Source organism: Netta rufina (genome assembly GCF_964035555.1).
Source record: "Netta rufina genome assembly, chromosome: 24".
NCBI lineage: Eukaryota > Metazoa > Chordata > Aves > Anseriformes > Anatidae > Netta > Netta rufina.
Window position 1 is genome coordinate 4,688,735 of NC_140148.1, and position 17,218 is coordinate 4,705,952.

At 53.2% G+C, this 17,218-nt stretch overlaps 1 protein-coding gene across 1 annotated transcript; it reads left to right on the forward strand.

The window, feature by feature from the left end:
* Positions 1 to 372: 372 nt before the first annotated feature.
* LOC311218621 (feather keratin Cos2-3-like) lies at positions 373 to 678 on the forward strand (the record flags this gene model as incomplete). The annotated part of the gene is made up of 1 exon (XM_084301366.1): positions 373 to 678. One exon carries the CDS (start codon positions 373 to 375, stop codon positions 676 to 678), a length of 306 nt encoding a protein of 101 aa, XP_084157492.1.
* Positions 679 to 17,218: the final 16,540 nt, after the last annotated feature.

Genomic DNA, 17,218 nt, shown 5'->3' on the forward strand with positions numbered 1-17,218 from the left:
TCTTGTCCCCCTCATTCTCCCACAGGAGGACTCAGTTCCTTGGACCTTTCAGCTGCTATCAGCTGTGTGCCCTGCCAAATCTTGGGACTGCTGGTTGTGGGAGAGTCAAGGGGTAGAAGGTTTGTCATGGAGGAAAACTGGGCCTTTGTTATGATGGCTCTTGTGCATAGGGTGTAGCCTGGCTCTGGTTGCTCTTTTGGGCCCTGTCAGGATGCAGCCAAGAACTGCTTGCACATCCCTGCACAGCCTCCAGCTCACAGTACTGCCTGTGCCTTGGATCTGTTAGGGTGTGGTGACAGGCTACTCCTCGTGCATCCCCATTTTAAGCTTCCTCCCTGTCCTCTGTCCCAGGTGAACCTCCTGCCCCCAGACATGTCCTGCTACGACCAGTGCCGGCCATGCCAGCCGTGCGGCCCGACCCCGCTGGCCAGCAGCTGCAACGAGCCCTGCGTCAGGCAGTGCCAGAACTCCACCATCGTCATCCAGCCCTCTCCCGTGGTGGTGACCCTGCCCGGCCCCATCCTCAGCTCCTTCCCGCAGAACACGGCTGTGGGATCCTCCACCTCTGCTGCCGTTGGCAGCATCCTCAGCTGTGACGGCGTCCCCATCAACTCTGGGTGCTGTGACCTCTCCTGCATTACCAGCCGCTACTGTGGCAGCAGGTGCCGCCCCTGCTAAAGATGCCAGACAGTGCCCCAGACCAGGACCCCAGGAACTCACAACATGCTGCTGGATAAGATTGGATGGAAGAGCAAACATTGTGCTGTTGTTTTAAGAGGACCTGACCATCTCTGGCTTGTCCTGTAAAGACAGACAGGAAGGGGCCAGCCTGGAGTCTATGACAACATGGCCAATGTCTACCTAACCTGTTTTTCACATGATCTTTTTCTTTCCTTGCTTTCTTGCCCTCTGCTTTGCATGAGGCCCCCAGAAACCAGCCTGGAGAGACCTGCTAGCCCCTCTCCCCATGGGGGCCAGGTAGATTGATGCCCTGTTGCAAGTCTGCCATTGGAAAAGCTGAACAGATTTTTGTCTGCTCCTGCTGTGCTACGATCTCGAGGCCTCCTCTGGGAGTCACCTCCTTTCCCCCCTGAGCCTTGATAAACATTTGCAGCAACCCTGAGTGTGTCCCTGTGTGTTCTTTTCATCTGGATACTGATGGCCAAGGGAGAAAACCATTCCTTAGTGGGAATAGGCTTGGGGCACTGCCTCATTCCTCTAGGCACTGGAGGGTAGGACATACTGCAGCAATTCCTCTTTCAGGCACTGCCCCTTGGGGCTGAAGAAGACATCCCTGCCTTTAACAGAGGTAGGGGCAATGTACCCTTGCCTTGCAGCGTCTATGCCCTCAGCTCCCCCCTGTCCTGCAAACAGAAAGTGCAATGCTGCACTGCCATGACAGATGGTCATTATGACACTTCTCCCTGTTCAGGGGCTGAGGATGATCACACATGCCTCCAGTTCCCCTGAGGAGACGTCAACGAACTCAATGGGCTGTAGGCCTTCATTTATCTTTTGCTCTGATTGTTTACTGTGATGAACATGGAGAGCTCATGGGCCTTTGGCACTAGGGGCTGCTCTATTTGTTCTGTCCTTCAGGCACAGGTTTTTCACATGAACTGGCTGAAGGTCTGGAGCTAACCTGGTGGCTTGGATGCAAATCCAGTGTAAGGACTGACTCATTGAAGAGAGGGAAGAACCTGCAAATCTCTGTCAGAGTTACTTCTAGGGGTCTCTGGGCTGGCCAGAGCTTGAAGCAAGCTGCCTTATCATGGGCTGGCAGGAATTTACTCACCCTGGGGATGAGGGGCTGAGAGCAATCCCCCAGGGGAGTCCTGTTTCCCAGCAGGCTCTGCCCTAGTCTGGCAGCCCAAAAAGGGAGGAAAGTAGAGCACTGTGGTCCATGTCAACCAGTCAAGGTCAGCCCTCTCTGCACAGCCAAAGACATCAGGCTGTTTGGGAAAGAGGATTGGGCTGGCAGTTCTAGGAGTGAGCAGGGGAAACAGCACAGCCAGGGGAGAGTGCTGAGGGCCCCATCCCAGAGCTCTGCCTTGCACAGACACATCGCCTCCACATCCAGAGTTGTTGCTCAGCCAGGGCAGCTTCCTGCACCAGGGTGTCACTCACAGCACAGAGGTACAAGGCGCTGTCAGAAAGCTCGACTTCCTTCAGACACAGAACACTGGATTTCCCCTTAGTGTTCAGCTCCGTGGTGAAACGGTCACTCTGCTTGGTGTCTGCTACTGCTTGATAAGAAATCAGCTGAGGGGCTTGTCCCTTCTTCTGCTGGTACCAGAGCAAGCCATTAAATCTGGAGGTTTCATATGTGCAATTGGTCTGGAAGGTGTTTCCCTGTTCCACGGTGACTTGTCCTTCTGGCTGAGTGAGAGACACCTGCCCCATGGTTTCTGGAAGAAAGAGAAGGTCAGCAGCTCTGTAGGCAAGTCTCCAGGCAGCCAAAGAGGAGTGGATTTAGACATGTGGGACATAATTTTCCTCAGAGGGAGCCATGGCTGTGCTGACAAGCAGGAGGACACTGGAGGCCACAGCAGAAAGACAGGCAGAAGACAGACTGGACACCCTGGTAATGTCCATGGGAGGAGAGCTTTAATGTCCCTGTATCCACTTGGACACAATCTGGCTGTTTCTATAGGAAAGGGAGAAATGAGGGACTGCAGAGACTGGTGAAAACTTTGGTGACAGTAGGTGGACCAGAAGAGAGAGGCAGAAAAGACATGAACTGAAAAGAAGAGAAACAGGAGACGTCTCTTTTGCACCTCCATTTGCAAAGTTTGAAGAGTAACAGCATCATGAGAGAACTGTTCCAAGCACCAGAAACGGGAGAAAACATTTACCAACATTTTCCCTGTGATTCAAAAGCTGTTCCCCACATAAATGTGGTAATGCTGACAAGAGCTTCCAAGGAAAAGAAGATTTATGTCTTGATTAATAGCCAGCACTTACCTGGCAGTTGCCCCAGGAAGGCAACGAGGATGAGATACCCACGGTGCATGTTGAGACCGACCCTCCTGTTTGCTGCGGGAGAGAGAGTCAGAAAAGCACCTCCCAGCCCCAAGAGAACAGAGCTGCCGGAAATGACTCTGCTGGGGGAACAAGTGCAGATTCAGTGACAAGATATGTTCTGGTGTGACTGTGCCCCAAATGCTCCCTGGGGTTTCTCCCTCCTCCAGCTGCAGCAACCACTGAGGATTGCCACAGTCAGGGGTCCTGGGAATTCTGGGAGGCACATCATGTGCAGGGGCTGCTCTCATCTCCTCTCCCAGTGGGGTCCTCACCTCCCCAGCTACATCTGCCTTCTCTTCTGCACACGCACTGCTTGGCCATGGCTGATGTCAGGGCAGTCTTCCCCACTGAGCTTGTTCTTTCTACCCTGGGGTCCTCTGCTCCATAGAGATGTTCCTATTTCCTGTGGGAGGAGAAACACTTTGATTTCTCTTCCACATTTCCAGAAAGAAGGGAGGAACCATGCTACGCAGCAGCCCAGGTTTTCTGACTGTGTCCTGTTCTGGTGGGATAACCTAGCATTTGCAAGAAGAACGGGGCTCCATTGGGGTGTTGGATGGCACAAGCCCAGAGGGGAGCAGGACAATCTGTTCCATAGGGCAGGGGTGGGGAGTCAGCAAGGAAAAGGATGTGGGTTCAGTGGGTCAAGTGCATTCACACTGATGGGCCACAGGGGGCACCCACCCAGGGCCATATCCCTGGCCTTTTCTGCTTCCCTGATGTTTGGGCCCCCTCTGTATCTTTGTCCGGCTTAGCTGCGCCTGGCTAGTTGCGTTGTCTTCCCCCATATCTCCCTCAGTACACCTCAGACTTGGAGATCTCAAACACCCAAAGGAATGACACTCCAAGCCCTGCAGACCCTAACTGTTCTTTTTATATCCTCCAGGCAGCGTGAACGTTCTCCCTCTCTCCAAAAAAGTTTACTGCACAAAGCAGCGAATCCTCCTCATTGCTTGTGGTTTCCTGAAACAGATGGAGATTTTTCGTGGAGAAATTTGGGATCTGCATGGCAGCTCGCCTGAGTAGGCACAGAGCTCTGCTGTGCTGTACAGAGCTGTGCTGTCCACATCCAGAGCCCAAGATCTTGTCCCCATATCTGTTCTTCACACCTTGTACCCAGATCTGCTCTCCACACCTGCTCCCCAGAGATGTTACCCCCAGAGATGTTCCCTATACAGGGTTCCCAAATTGGGTTCCCATGACACAGGCCTGAACACCTGGTCCGCAGATCTGCTCCCCGAGACCTGGTGCCCAGACCTGATCTTCAGATCTGGATGCCAGCTCTTGTCCCCACATAGCCCGGGAGATTGCAGCAGCTCGCCAGTGAGAGTGAGCTGCAGCTTCCAGAGAGACTGGCGAGGCTTTTTGGTACGGGTCTGCTGCTGCGCCCTGGAAACCACCTCTGATCATCGGTGGTGGTCTGCCGCCATGCTCTGAGTCCACTGTGGGTCATTGGCAGGGTTCCGCTGCCGCACTCGGGAGACCACAGCAGCTCGCCGGCGAGGGTGCGCTGCAGCTCCCCGAGGCCCGCTGCAGCTGGCAGACCTGGTCCCAAGACGTGCTTGCTAGAGCTGCTCCCCAGAGCTGGCTCCCCAGACCTGCTAATATGACCTGCTCTGCACACCTGTTCCACCTATCTGGTCTTGAGAACTGCTCCCCAGACCGGTTTCCCAGAGGTGGTCCCCAGAGCTGGTTCCCAGAAGTGGTCTGCAGACCTGGTCCCCAGATCTGTTCTTCAGTTCTGCTCTCCCAAACCTGGTATCCAGACCTGCTCTGCACACCTGGTCTCCAGTTCTACCCCCAAGATCTGGTCTCCAGAGCTAGTTCACAGACATGGTCCCCGCTCCTGGTGCCCAGACATGGTTCCCGGATCTGGTCCCCAGACCTGCACTCCTGAGAGCTGGTCTCCTGACCTGGTCGTCAGAGTGGGTGCCCAGGGCTGCTCCTCAGAGTTAGTGCCCAGGACTGATTCCTAGACCAGGTCACAGATTAGCTCTGCAGATCATCTCCCCACACCTCTTCCGCAGATCTGGTCCCCAGAAGTGCTCACTGCACATGGCAGTGAGCATGTGGCGAGTCTGTAGGAGTGAAGCAATGTGTTGTTTGATGAATAGTTTTCCATTTCTAAGAAGAATCTCAAAAAATCCCTGAAAATCTCCAAAGATAACAATGCCAGTGAATCTTAGCACGAGCAGGATCTGCAGCATGTGCCTTGCCCTGACAAGTGGTCTGTCTTCTGTTCCTTGGTGAGCTCCACCACAACCACTCCCTCACTCCCCCTCATCAGAAGAAGCGGAAAAGAAAGAAATTTGGTATAAGGGAAAAATAAGAGAGGAAAATAAGCAAAGGCTGCACAGAAGCACAGAGAGAAAAGAAAATTATTCTCTACTTTCCCTCAAAAAGTGATGTTTGGCCATCTCCTGGCAAGCAGGGCCTCAGTACTCATAGCGATTGTTTGGGAGGACAGATGTCTTCATAATGAGAGTTTCCCGCTTTCCTTCCCCTTTCCCACCTGAAAAACAGCTGAAAAACAAAGATTAGGAGTATTTACACGTGAAGTCACCGTGTACTATCCTAATTACAGGAGTAAAAATCATGCCTGTGTGCTGGGAGACCCCGGCCCAACAAGGGACCCTTCCTCTCTGAGGATCACAGAATCATAATTTTGTGGTTTAACCCGGCTGGCAGCTAAACACCACACAGCTGTTTGCTCACCCTCCTCCCTCCCTCTCTGGGATGGGGGAGAGAAATGGGAAAGTGAAGCCCATGAGTTGAGATAAAGACAGTTTATTAAGACAGGAAAATAATAATAACAATAATATTAGTAACAATAATGATGATAATAGTACTACTACTAATAATGTGTACAAAAGAAGTGATGCACAATGTAATTGCTCACCACCTGCTGACCGATGTCCAGCCTAACCCCAAGCAGTCCGGCCCTCCCACCCTGGCTAGCCACCCCTATATATTGTTTAGCAGGATGTCAGATGGTATGGAATACCCCTTTGGCCAGTTTGGGTCAGCTGTCCTGTGTCTGTCCCCTCCCAGCTCTTGCTGCAGCCCCAGCCTGCCTGTTGGGAGGACAGAGCAAGAAGCTGAAACGTCCTTGGCTTGATGTAAACACTGCTCTGCAACAATTAAAACATCGGTGTCTTATCAGCTCTCTTCTCATCCTAAGCCAAAACATAGCATTCTGCCAGCTACTAGGAAGAAAATTAACTCTGTCCTAACTGAAACCAGGACACATAGAATCGTCTTGGTTGGAAGAGACCTCAAGATCACCTAGTCCAACCTCTGACCTAACACTAACTAGTCCTACACTAAACCATATCACTAACCTCTACATCTAAACATCTTTTAAAGACCTCCAGGGATGGTGACTCAACCACTTCCCTGGGCAGCCCAATCCAACGCCTAACAACCCTTTCGGTAAAGAAGTTCTTCCTAATATCCAACATAAAACACCCCTGGTGCAACTTTATCCCATTCCCCCTCAATCTGTCGCCAGGCACATGAGAGAATACACTAACCCCCACCTCGCTACAGCCTCCTTTAAGATACCTGTAGAGAGTGATAAGGTCACCCCTGAGCCTCCTCTTCTCCAAGCTGAACAATCCCAGCTCCCTCAGCCGCTCCTCGTAAGACTTGTTCTCCAGACCCCTCACCAGCTTCGTTGCCCTTCTCTGGACTCGCTCAAGCACCTCCATGTCCTTCTTGTAGCGAGGGGCCCAAAACTGAACACAGTACTCGAGGTGCAGCCTCACCAGAGCCGAGTACAGGGGGACGATCACTTCCCTAGACCTGCTGGCCACACTGCTTCTTATGCAAGCCAGGATGCTGTTGGCCTTCTTGGCCCCCTGAGCACATTGCTGGCTCATATTCAGCCAACTATCAACCAATACTCCCAGGTCCTTCTCCGCCAGGCAGCTTTCCAAGCACGCATCTCCCAGCCTGTATCTCTGCTTGAGCTTGTTGTGCCCCAGGTGCAGGACCCGGCACTTGGCCTTGTTGAACTTCATACGGTTGGCCTCAGCCCATCGGTGCAGCCTATCCAGATCCTCCTGCAGAGCCTTCCTACCCTCGAGCAGATCGACACACGCACCTAACTTGGTGTCATCTGCAAACTTACTGACGGTGCACTCAATCCCCTTTTCCAGATCATCGATAAAGATATTAAAGAGAACTGGTCGTAGTACTGAGCCCTGGGGGACGCCACTAGTGACTGGCCTCCAGCTGGATTTGATTCCATTCACCACAACTCTGGGCCCAGCTATACAGCCAGTTTTTAACCCAACAAAGCGTATGCCAGTCCAAGCCGTGAGCAGCCAGTTTCTTGAGGAGAACGTTGCGGGGAATGGTGTCAAAGGCCTTACTGATGTCAAGGTAGACTAAATCCACAGCCTTTCCCTCATCCAGCCGGCGTGTCACTTTATCATAGAAGGAGATCAGGTTCGTCAAGCAGGACCTGCCTTTCATAAACCCATGCTGACTGGGCCTGATCGCCTGGTTGCCCTGCAAGTGCCACATGATGACACTCGAGATAATCTGCTCCATGAGCTTCCCTGGCACTGAGGCCTATAGTTCCCTGGGTCTACCTTCTGGCCCTTCTTGTAGATGGGCGTCACATTTGCTAGCCGCCAGTCAACTGGGACCTCCGCCAATAGCCAGGACTGCTGATAAATGATGGACAGTGGCTTGGCCAGCTCCTCTGCCAATTCTCTCAGTCCACAATCTCCGAAGGCCCCTAGAGACCTATTTTCACCACCCATGTGTCCTGGTTAATGGACATGCAAAAACTGGCCAAGGGTGCCCTCCTTCCAACTGCTCATGGCTTTAATGAAAGCATACTGCAGGACTGGATGTCTCTGGCACTACCAGCTACTACTCAGGCAGAAGGTGCCTTCCATGCCAAGGCTGCTGTTCAGGGCCTGTGGGAAGGGCTCCCAGGAGCTATGAACACAGTGGTTGATGGGCAGCCATGCAGAAGCACTCCAAACTCTGAGCCTTCCTCTGGTGCATGAGGGGGGGCATCAGTTTACTCTTGGCACTGTGTGATCCCTTTGTTGTGATATCCCACAAGCGGAGGAGCAACAGCTGCCCCTTTGCCTTCAGGAGAAACAGCCACACATGGGCTGGATGGGAATCTGTCCCCTCTGCGATATATTTCTGAGACAATGCTGGCAGGCCGTTATAGACAGGTGTGAGGAGATAGGTCTGGCTCCATGCCTGGCTCCAGGCCTGGCTCCTAGTTCCTTGTTGGGGCCTGAAGTTTGCAGAAACTGAGGGTGATTGTTGCAGTGAGAGGAAAAGGAGGGCTCAGGAGAAAGGAGCTGTATTTTCCAGTGCCTCTTCCCTGCACACATCTCTGCCAGGCTGGTGCCATCTGCGTTCAGCTGCTCTCAGGCTCCTTCTGACCCCTGGGAACTCGCTTCCTGGCAGGACTCATGCACAGAGCATGGGAGAGTGCTGCCAAGTGCACATTCCCTCGTGATAAAGGGGAAACAAGGACACACGCACGTGCTCATCTATACCTGCATGGAGTCCTGCACAAATCTCTGCACCCACGTGCCTTCACACAAAGCCAGCTGCACAGTGGTTGTCACAAGACAAGAGCAGATGTGTGAACAAAAGCAACCAGGCACTCAGGTGAGTACACAAGGTGAGCCTACAAGGACAGGTGCTATATTCTGGACCTCGTTCTCATAGTACCTGGGGCTGGTGGGACTGTGAAGCTCAAGGACAGCCTTGGCTGCAGTGACTGTGAAATGGTGGAATTGAGGATCCTGAGAACAGCAAGGAGGAAGCACAATAGACTTGCTGCCCTGGGCTTCTGGAGAGCAGACTTTGGCCTGCTCAGGCATCTGCTTGGTCGAGTACCATGATACAAAGCCCTGAAGGGGAGATGGGCCCAAGAAGGCTGGTTAATATTCAAGGAATATTCAAGCAATATTCAAGGATTACCTCCTCTAAGCTCAGGAGTGATTCATCCCAAGAGGGAGTCAGGCAAAATGCCAGGAGACCTGCATGGATGAACATGGAGCAACAGGCTAAACTCAAACATGAAAGAGAAGGCCATAGAGGGTAGGAGCAAGGACAGGTGAACTGGGAAGAATATAGATACATAGTCTGATGAGGCAAGATAGGAATCAAGTTAGGAGAGCTAAATTGAAGCCAGAATTGAATTTGCCAAGGAAAGAAGCTTTGTTTCCATCCTTGTCTGCCTTGACAGAAGCATGTCCAGAAGGTGGAGGGAAGTGATTCACGGCCTCTGTTCTGCTTCAGTGAGACCCGACCCGGAGTGCTCTGCTCAGCTTTGGGGCTGCCAGCATGAGAAAGATATAGACCTGTTAGAGTGGGTCCAGAGCAGAGCCATGAAGATGATCAGAGGGGACCCATCCAGCACTTCCAGTGAGTCTTCTGCCCTCACTGATACATTCCTGCCCTAGAAGTCCTTGGACATTTCATCCCAGCACTCTAAAGAAATCATCACTGTGGAATGGCCATGGCCTAGATCTGGAAATGAAAAGGCAGCAGTGCAGGAAACCAGCGCACAGCCCGTATTATTTTTTTGGGATGGCTTGCATTCAAGATGAACTTGTCAGAAAATTGTTACCTCTGCCAAGGGTGCCTCTGGGCTTGCAGCAATGAAGTACCTGTATAAAAGGCAGACCAGCTCCCTGCTCTCCCTCATCTTCCTCAAGAACCAGGTGAGTCTGAAGCCCTCTCTCCTCCTCATGCAACGTAGAAGGGATCTTGCATCAATAGACCTCTCTCTGGTTCAGTGTTGTGCTGGGCCTTGGAGTTCCTTGACATGGGAAAGGGGTGGAGAACGAGGCCTCTTCTGTGTAGAGAGAGGCTGTGACACGGTGCTGAGGCAGCCTTTTGTATTATGCGCTCTGTGATTGTCTCATTGGTTCAGCCTGCTCTTTGAAGGGCCCTGTCAGGTCAAAGTGATGAATACCATGAGCACAGCCTTCACATCCACACTCACCAGTTGCCTTAGCTCCTTTGTGGTGGGATAACTGGGCTGATCCTCACTTCCCCTTACGCTTTCCTTCCTCTCTGCCCTCTCTCCCAGGTGCACCTCCAGCCCCAAGACATATCCTGCTACAACCAGTGCCTGCCATGCTGGCCCTGTGGCCTGACCCCACTGGCCAGCAGCTGCAACAAGCCCTGCGTCAGGCAGTGCCAGAACACCACCATTGTCATTGAGCCCTCTCCTGTGGTGGTTACCCTGCCTGGCTCCATCCTCAGCTCCTTCCTGCAGAACACCGTTGTGGGATCCTCTACCTCTGTTGCCATTGGCAGCATCCTCAGCTGTGATGGAGTCCCCATCAACTCTGTGTGTCCCCATTAACCTCTTGGGCATTTCCAGCCGTTACTGTGGTATGAGGTACCTGCCCTGCTAAAGCCACTGCGCATGGCCCTGGGGTTCCAGCACAGCCATGGTGCTGGACAATACAAGGAGGAATCTTCAGGCCATTGCTTTCAGAATGACTGACCTTCTTCACCTCCTCTGGCAAACACTGGCAGGAGCCTGACCAGGGGCTAGTCTGAGATCTCTGAAAACACGGCCCATGTCTCTTCTTCCATTCTTTCACCTACCTCCTTGTCTCCCTTTTCATAGTGTTCTGCTGCTCCCTTGGGTTATGGGGCTACTCAGATCCAGCCCTGCCACTGTGGTAACAGCAGACACATGCCCTGCATGAGCTCTGCCCTGGGGAAGGGACACTGCCTCTCGGATGGCCCTGGTGATCCCTGCACTGAAGGGAATCTGCTCAGAGTGACCTCCTTTTCCTCTGTACACTCATTAGAGATTTCTGCATCCCAGCCTTGGCTGTAGATGTTTCTTCCCTCTGCATATACCCTCCTGAGCTGCCCAGCAAGAATTGTCTTGCCCTTGGTGGGTATAAGATGGGTGTTTAAGGAGCTGCACTTACAGAGACTTCCTCATGCTCATTTCCATCTTCAGGATGTTTGCAGCTCTCTAGTGCCCAGCTGAATTTCAAGGATTCCCATTGTTTCCAGGCCCAGTTCAACTTTTGACAGACATTTTTTCTGTCAGTGCTTTGCAGCCTCTGATGTCTGCAGTTTCTCATTAGAGCCTGGTTACCTCTGGAACAGCTCCCATCAGAAAGGCACCCTGTCCTTCCCTGCTCGATTACAGAGATGTTTCTGTACAGATCCATGTATTTGCTACAGCCTCGTCATGTCCAGAAAGAATCAACCATGCAGGCAAGAGAGAAGAGCCAAAGGTGCGCTGGGGTAAACCCTTTGTCTTTCCTGGTGTCAGAGGAATGGAATCAGCCACAGCTGCAAGAGAATGCAACCAGTTTAACCCAGGTGAAGCTGTGGCACTGCCAGGGCTAAGGTGTGGGGTAGACCACAGGAAAGAGACCCAGGCAGAGCTCTGACAAACATTTCTGCTTTGTTGGGATGGCCCATTGCCCTGGAAGGGCTTGGCCCATGTTGCAACCCAAAACATGACTGGTAGTTCCTGGAGACATTGGTTTCTTAATTGCTCTGCTGTTTATTGCCTACCTTGAATGCCCCAGGACACTGTTAGCAGTATATAATGCTTGTGTGTAGTTCTAGGTGCATGTCATTGGCAAATGGACAAAACTGTGGTTGGGATATGCTTCTACGTTTGCACAAGGCAGATTAGCTTGGTTGAAAAACATGCTACCATGAGCAAACACCTTTGCTCTAAAATACGACATGTGAGGCTGCCCCTTTGCCTTCAGGAAAAACAGCCAGACATGGGCTGGATGGGAACCTGTCCCCTCTGCGATGCATTTCTGAGACAATGCTGGCAGGCCTTTATAGACAGGTTTGAGGAGATAGGCCTGTCTCCAGCACTGACTCCCAGAAGAACCTGGCAGTGTCCAGGGGCGGAAAAACCCTGACTGATAGGCACTCTCAGGAACCTCACAGCAGTCTGCTTCTCCTATACATCCCAAGGTCATCGATGGACAGCCACGCTGAGGCACTCCAAACATTGTTACCCTGAATTAAACCAAGGATCCAAACTGTCCTGATTCGGTCCTTGTTTGGGCCTGAATTTGGGAGAAACTGAGGGAGATTGTTGCAGTGAGAGGAAAAGGAGGGCTCAGGAGAAAGGGGCTGTGTTTCAGTGCCTCTTCCCTGCACACACCTCTGCCAGGCTGCTGCCATCTCCGTTCAGCTGCACCCAGGCTCCAGACCCTTTCAGCAGAACCGAAGTGCCTTGGAGGGGCCGGGCTGCCGGGGAACCCCCGCGGCTGCGGGACGAGGTGGTCCTGGCGGGCGGAGCGGCAGCGCCCCCTGGGGGCTGTGCCCCTGCCTCGCCCCCGCCACACACGCCCGGCCCCGCCCGCCACGGTTCCTGCACGGCCGCAGCCCCGGCTCCTCTCCCCGTGGCTCTCAGGGCGCAGTAATACACCGCCGCGTCCCGAAGACGGGGCTCGGTGAGCCACAGGGCGCTGGACCGGCGGTCTGCTGCCACCACGAGCCTCCCCGGCAGGTCCGTCAATGCTTTGGAGCCTGTAGTACCGAACACTAGGAATGCAGGTCCTTGGCCCGGGACACGACGGTACCACTGGATGTAGTCGTATGACTGCATGTTGGGGTGTGAGCAGGTGATGTTGATGCCGGTGCCCTCCCTGGTCTCTGCCCATGGTTCCTGCTGCACCTGGGCTCTGCCCACAGCCACTGCCAAGAATAAAAGAAGGAGAAAACACAGAAAATGTCTTTCCTGCACCGAAAATGTCACGCAGGGGGAGAGGGGAGAAGAAAACAGTTGACAGCTGATGCGAGCTTTTTCTCAGAAAAAAGCACACAAAGGCATTTCACTGGGAATGGTTATTTGGGGACCAAGTCAGAGCACGGCTGTTTGGGAGGAGGGTCCGAGCCAGGAGGAGAAGGGAAGCAGGCAGGAATGAGTGGGGACGTGCCGAAAGGAGAGGAGGAAGGCAGGGAGCAAGGCAAGGTGGGAGGCAACGGCCGGCTGAGCTCGCTGGAGGAAGACGGGATGGCTGCAGAGGGAGGCCAGAGGGGAGCGAGGTCCGTAAGAAGCCGGCGGGCCAGAAGCGAGGGCAGCCCCGTCCCGTCCCGTCCCGTCCCCGGCGCCGGCAGCCCCGCGCACCCAGGAGCACCGCGGCCAGCGCCGCCAGCCCTGCGGCCCGGCCCTGCCGCATCCCGCCGCTCCGCCGCCCGCGCCGCGCTGCCCCCGCCAGCCCCGGCTCTGCTCCGCCCGCGGCGCCTCCTCCCCGCCGCCACCGCCCGGCGCCGCCAGCTCCGCCCCGGGGCCGCTCGGGGGCTGGCCCGGGCTGCGAGTGCTGGGCGCCTGTGGGCGGGCAGGGCTTCGGCTGCTGCCCGCGGGGCTCTGCCCGTCCTGCAGCCCAGCCCGGGATAGGAGAGGGAGTGGGAGTGTGACTGGGAGTGGGAGCGGGAGCGAAAGGGCGAGGGAGCGGAGACAGCAGCTGCCCGTCTGCTACGGCATCTCCTTTGGGAGTGGGAAGGGGAGAGGAGGGCAGTGAACGGGGTAGGAGACGAGGAGGCATAGAGGAGAGCAGAGAAGGAGCCTCAGCCCCGTGTAACCCCCTCAAGTGATGTGACTGCCCACATTTGTCTTCTCACTGCCTTCTTCATCATCTGTCAGTCAGGTTTGTATCCCTATGTGTTGTTTCCAGCTTCCTGCTGTTCTTTCTCTCTGCCCCCCTCCCAAGTGCTGAAGGGCTGCTTCTAGGGTAGGAAACAAGGAGGGAGGAGCTGAAAGGTAAGAAAGAAAATAAGGGCTGCTGTGGAAGCAGTGATGGCAGTTTCCCCAGACCTCCATTGCAGAAGAGAGTAGAGAAAACGGCATGGCCCTGAAAGCGGAGACAGAGAACACAGCAGAGGAAACAAAGAAACAACCTCCCTCTGTTTCTCAGTTTTCACATGGCTTCCTTCACCTTCTCGGTCTTTAGGCTGTAGGTTGGTGCATGGAGCAGGGGCATCACAGCCCTGGAGAAGATGGACACCACTTTGTTGTGGGAGAAGTTGGCAATGGGGTGGGTGTAGAGGAGGGAATGTAGCCCCCGGCATGATACAAGTGCAGGGAAGTGAGAGTGAGCAGACAGTGTGTTGTGTCTCCTCACATGTCTACATTCAGAGGGAGACCAGGAGCACCCTGCAGGAGCTCGAGGAGCACAGGAAAACTGGTGGTCCTGTTGTATTCAAGAAGCACAGCAGTCCAGAACCTCTCTACAGAAGGCAGCTGCATGACTGACAGCGAGTCCCAGAAGAAGCTGCAATTGTGTATGGCCAGAGCAGGGCAAACGAAGGGTGAGCGCCACTTGTGCCAAGGAGGGGAGCAGGAGCTCAGCCCACAGGCCTCCCACCAGACTGAAGTTCTGCAGTGGGTGGCAGCTTGGTCATAGGCCATGAGTGTGAAGAGGACATCCCAGTTTAGGCCCACTAGTGGAGGAAGAGGAGCCAGACCACACCGCTGGAAAAGTAAATTGTCCATAAAGAGGCATCCTGACCAAGACATGGCACATGTCAGTGAATGGGAGGTTTCCAAAGACAAACGACACGGAAGGATGCAAGGGCGTGTTGGGCACCGCCATCACGAGTGTATTCCCAGCCTGGAGCAAGAGGTAGATATCTGAGTCCAGGATGAAGAGCAGCAGCTCTCAGCTCTCAGACAAACCCAGCAGCAACAAAAGAAACCTCTCTCTAGACGTCCCCCTCACTCCTGTGGGAAGGAGATAGAGTTGCTGCTCAGGATTCCTTGCCTTCCACCACTCGATATCTTCGGGAGGTAAAACACAGCAGGGCCTCAGCAAGCCAGGATGTTCCTTCAGAGAGAGTAGAAAGTAAAATCAGAACCCTAGAGTTCAGGAGAGCAGCATTTGCTTTCCTCACTGTGTGGACACCTGTCTTTGTGCGTGTGTGCCCAAATATACTTCAGTATGCATCCAGGAGTGTCTGCGAGTGCACCCATGAATTCATGCATCTTTTGACATGAGCAGCAGTGTGCATGAGTGGTATTCCCTCTACCCTCTTTTCTTGTCATGAATGATATCGGTATGTGATCAACGGTCACACTGGGAATTAACAGAAACACTGATCTGTCAACAGCATCCCACCAAGGCTGATATGTGGTGACTGTGCATGTTGCCCCATGCTTCCTGAGCAGTCCTAATGAGAAACCCTCCAGAGGATCACAGGCTGCACCTCCAGCACACACGTAGTCCGACCCTGTTTTCAGAGTGGATCTCATCAGATCAGGTTGCTCAGGATCAAGTCCAGGCAAAGTCTGAACTCTTCTGAGGATGGAGCTCCAATAGCATCTCTTTGGCAATCTGCTCCAGGACTTGATCACCTTCAGGGTAAATATTTCTTCCATGTATCTAACCAAAACTACCCATTTCTGAACTTGCACCTATTGGCCCCAGGCTAAGTATGCTTTATCTCCAGAGTCCTGCTCTGTTTGTTTTGCATCCTTCTTTGAAGTGGGAGTAGACAATGCAAATGTCTATTTGGCTTTCCGTGTAGCGCCCAAAGGGTTCGTCCTTCCTCCCACAGCACAAGGACCCATGTTCCTCTGGTTCAGTGCCACTTCTGCCCAAGGTTTCAGGCCCTGCATGATTCAGCACCAGGCCCTTGATTCCCAGACATATGTGTGGCATTGGTTTCCCCATGGGGGACCTCTGTCCCACCTGATACACTACTGACACCGCACCGGCAGATGTGCGGAGAGAATGTGATTTAAGCTAAAGGGCTTACAAGTGTAGATAGGGATAATATAATTAAATGAAAAAGGAAGAAGAAATCAAAAACTAAAGAGAGAAGGGTGTTTGGAAACAAATTGAGAGAAAATTATTCTCCAATTCCCATCAGCAACTAATGATTGTTGATTCTTTGGAAGCACTGACTCAGTATGCCCACCCCTGGTTTTCCTTCCCCTTTCACATCTTCACTGCTCAGTGGGACATCATCCAGTATGGAATATCCCTTTGGTTGGTTTAGGTCAGCTGCCCTGGTGATGTCCCCTCCCAACCTCGTGCCCACGTGCATACCTGCTGGCTTTGGGGGGCTTGGAGAGAGTCTTGATGCTGTGTCACCACTGCTCCACTATAGCCCCAATGTTGGTGTGAAGGCAATGCTGTTCTATCTCCAAGTGCAGAGCACAGCACTCTAGGGGCTGCTGCGGGGAATGCTGAGTCTGTCCCACATAGCCCCAGTATAGGCAAGTGCCCACAAGGGAGGAACATGTGCATGAACGTGACACAGTGTGCAGCAAAGATTCTGGACAGCATTTGAGCAAAGCACATGGTTTGACGTGGTAGAGAGGGGAGGTGGACTGGGAGCCTTCTAGAAGGCACCGGAGCCAGGGCTCTTGACAAAACAATGTCAGCTTTCTTGGGCCTTGCACTTAAGGCCTGAGAATCCCATTTATTAGCCTGAGTAGCAGTGGTAAGGAAAGTGCTGGAGTGCCCCGACTGATCACTGGTGGGTGTCATGACAGAAATAAGCTTGCATCATGTAAGGAGAAGGTATATGATTTTATTTGTTTTTTAAATCTATAAGTGAAAGGCATCAAGTTATGGGAGTGAAGAAGGATTTCCCTATGGACAGGATCTGCATTGTGTGTCTTGGGAAAACCCACCCGGCTCTATCCGATGTTGGTAGAACGCAGGATCACCTGCACATGAAAGGCTTCCTTTCTGTCTACATTCATCATCTTATTCCTTCTAACTAAAACAGCCACTGACCTGTTGGGCCTTTCTTTTGTGATCCAGAAAGGGCCCTGCACAACCTCTCCCCCTTTACAGACACCCCTGAGTCAGAGCACGAGGAGGCAAAACAGGCCAGCAGGTTTTCCCTGAGGGCAGTGTCAGCAGGGGTAGGGTCACAGTCAGGAGCTGGGTCACCTGTAGCCAAAAAGGCCTCAGAGAGTCCATAGGGAGTCACTCAGACTGACATCATTTGCCTTTACTGGACTCTTCCAGCACGTGAGCTGAGTCTTCTGCCCACACTGACATGTATTGCCTGGAAATACTTGGGCCTCCCTACCTGCCACTCAGGAGTTGCCTTCTTTGGGGAAAAGGCATAAAGCAGGAAATGAAAAGCAGCATCACAGGAAGGCAACACACACCCCGTATCATTAGGTGGGATGTTTTGCATTCAAGAGCAGCTTGTCAGAAAATAGTCCCTGCTTCAAGGG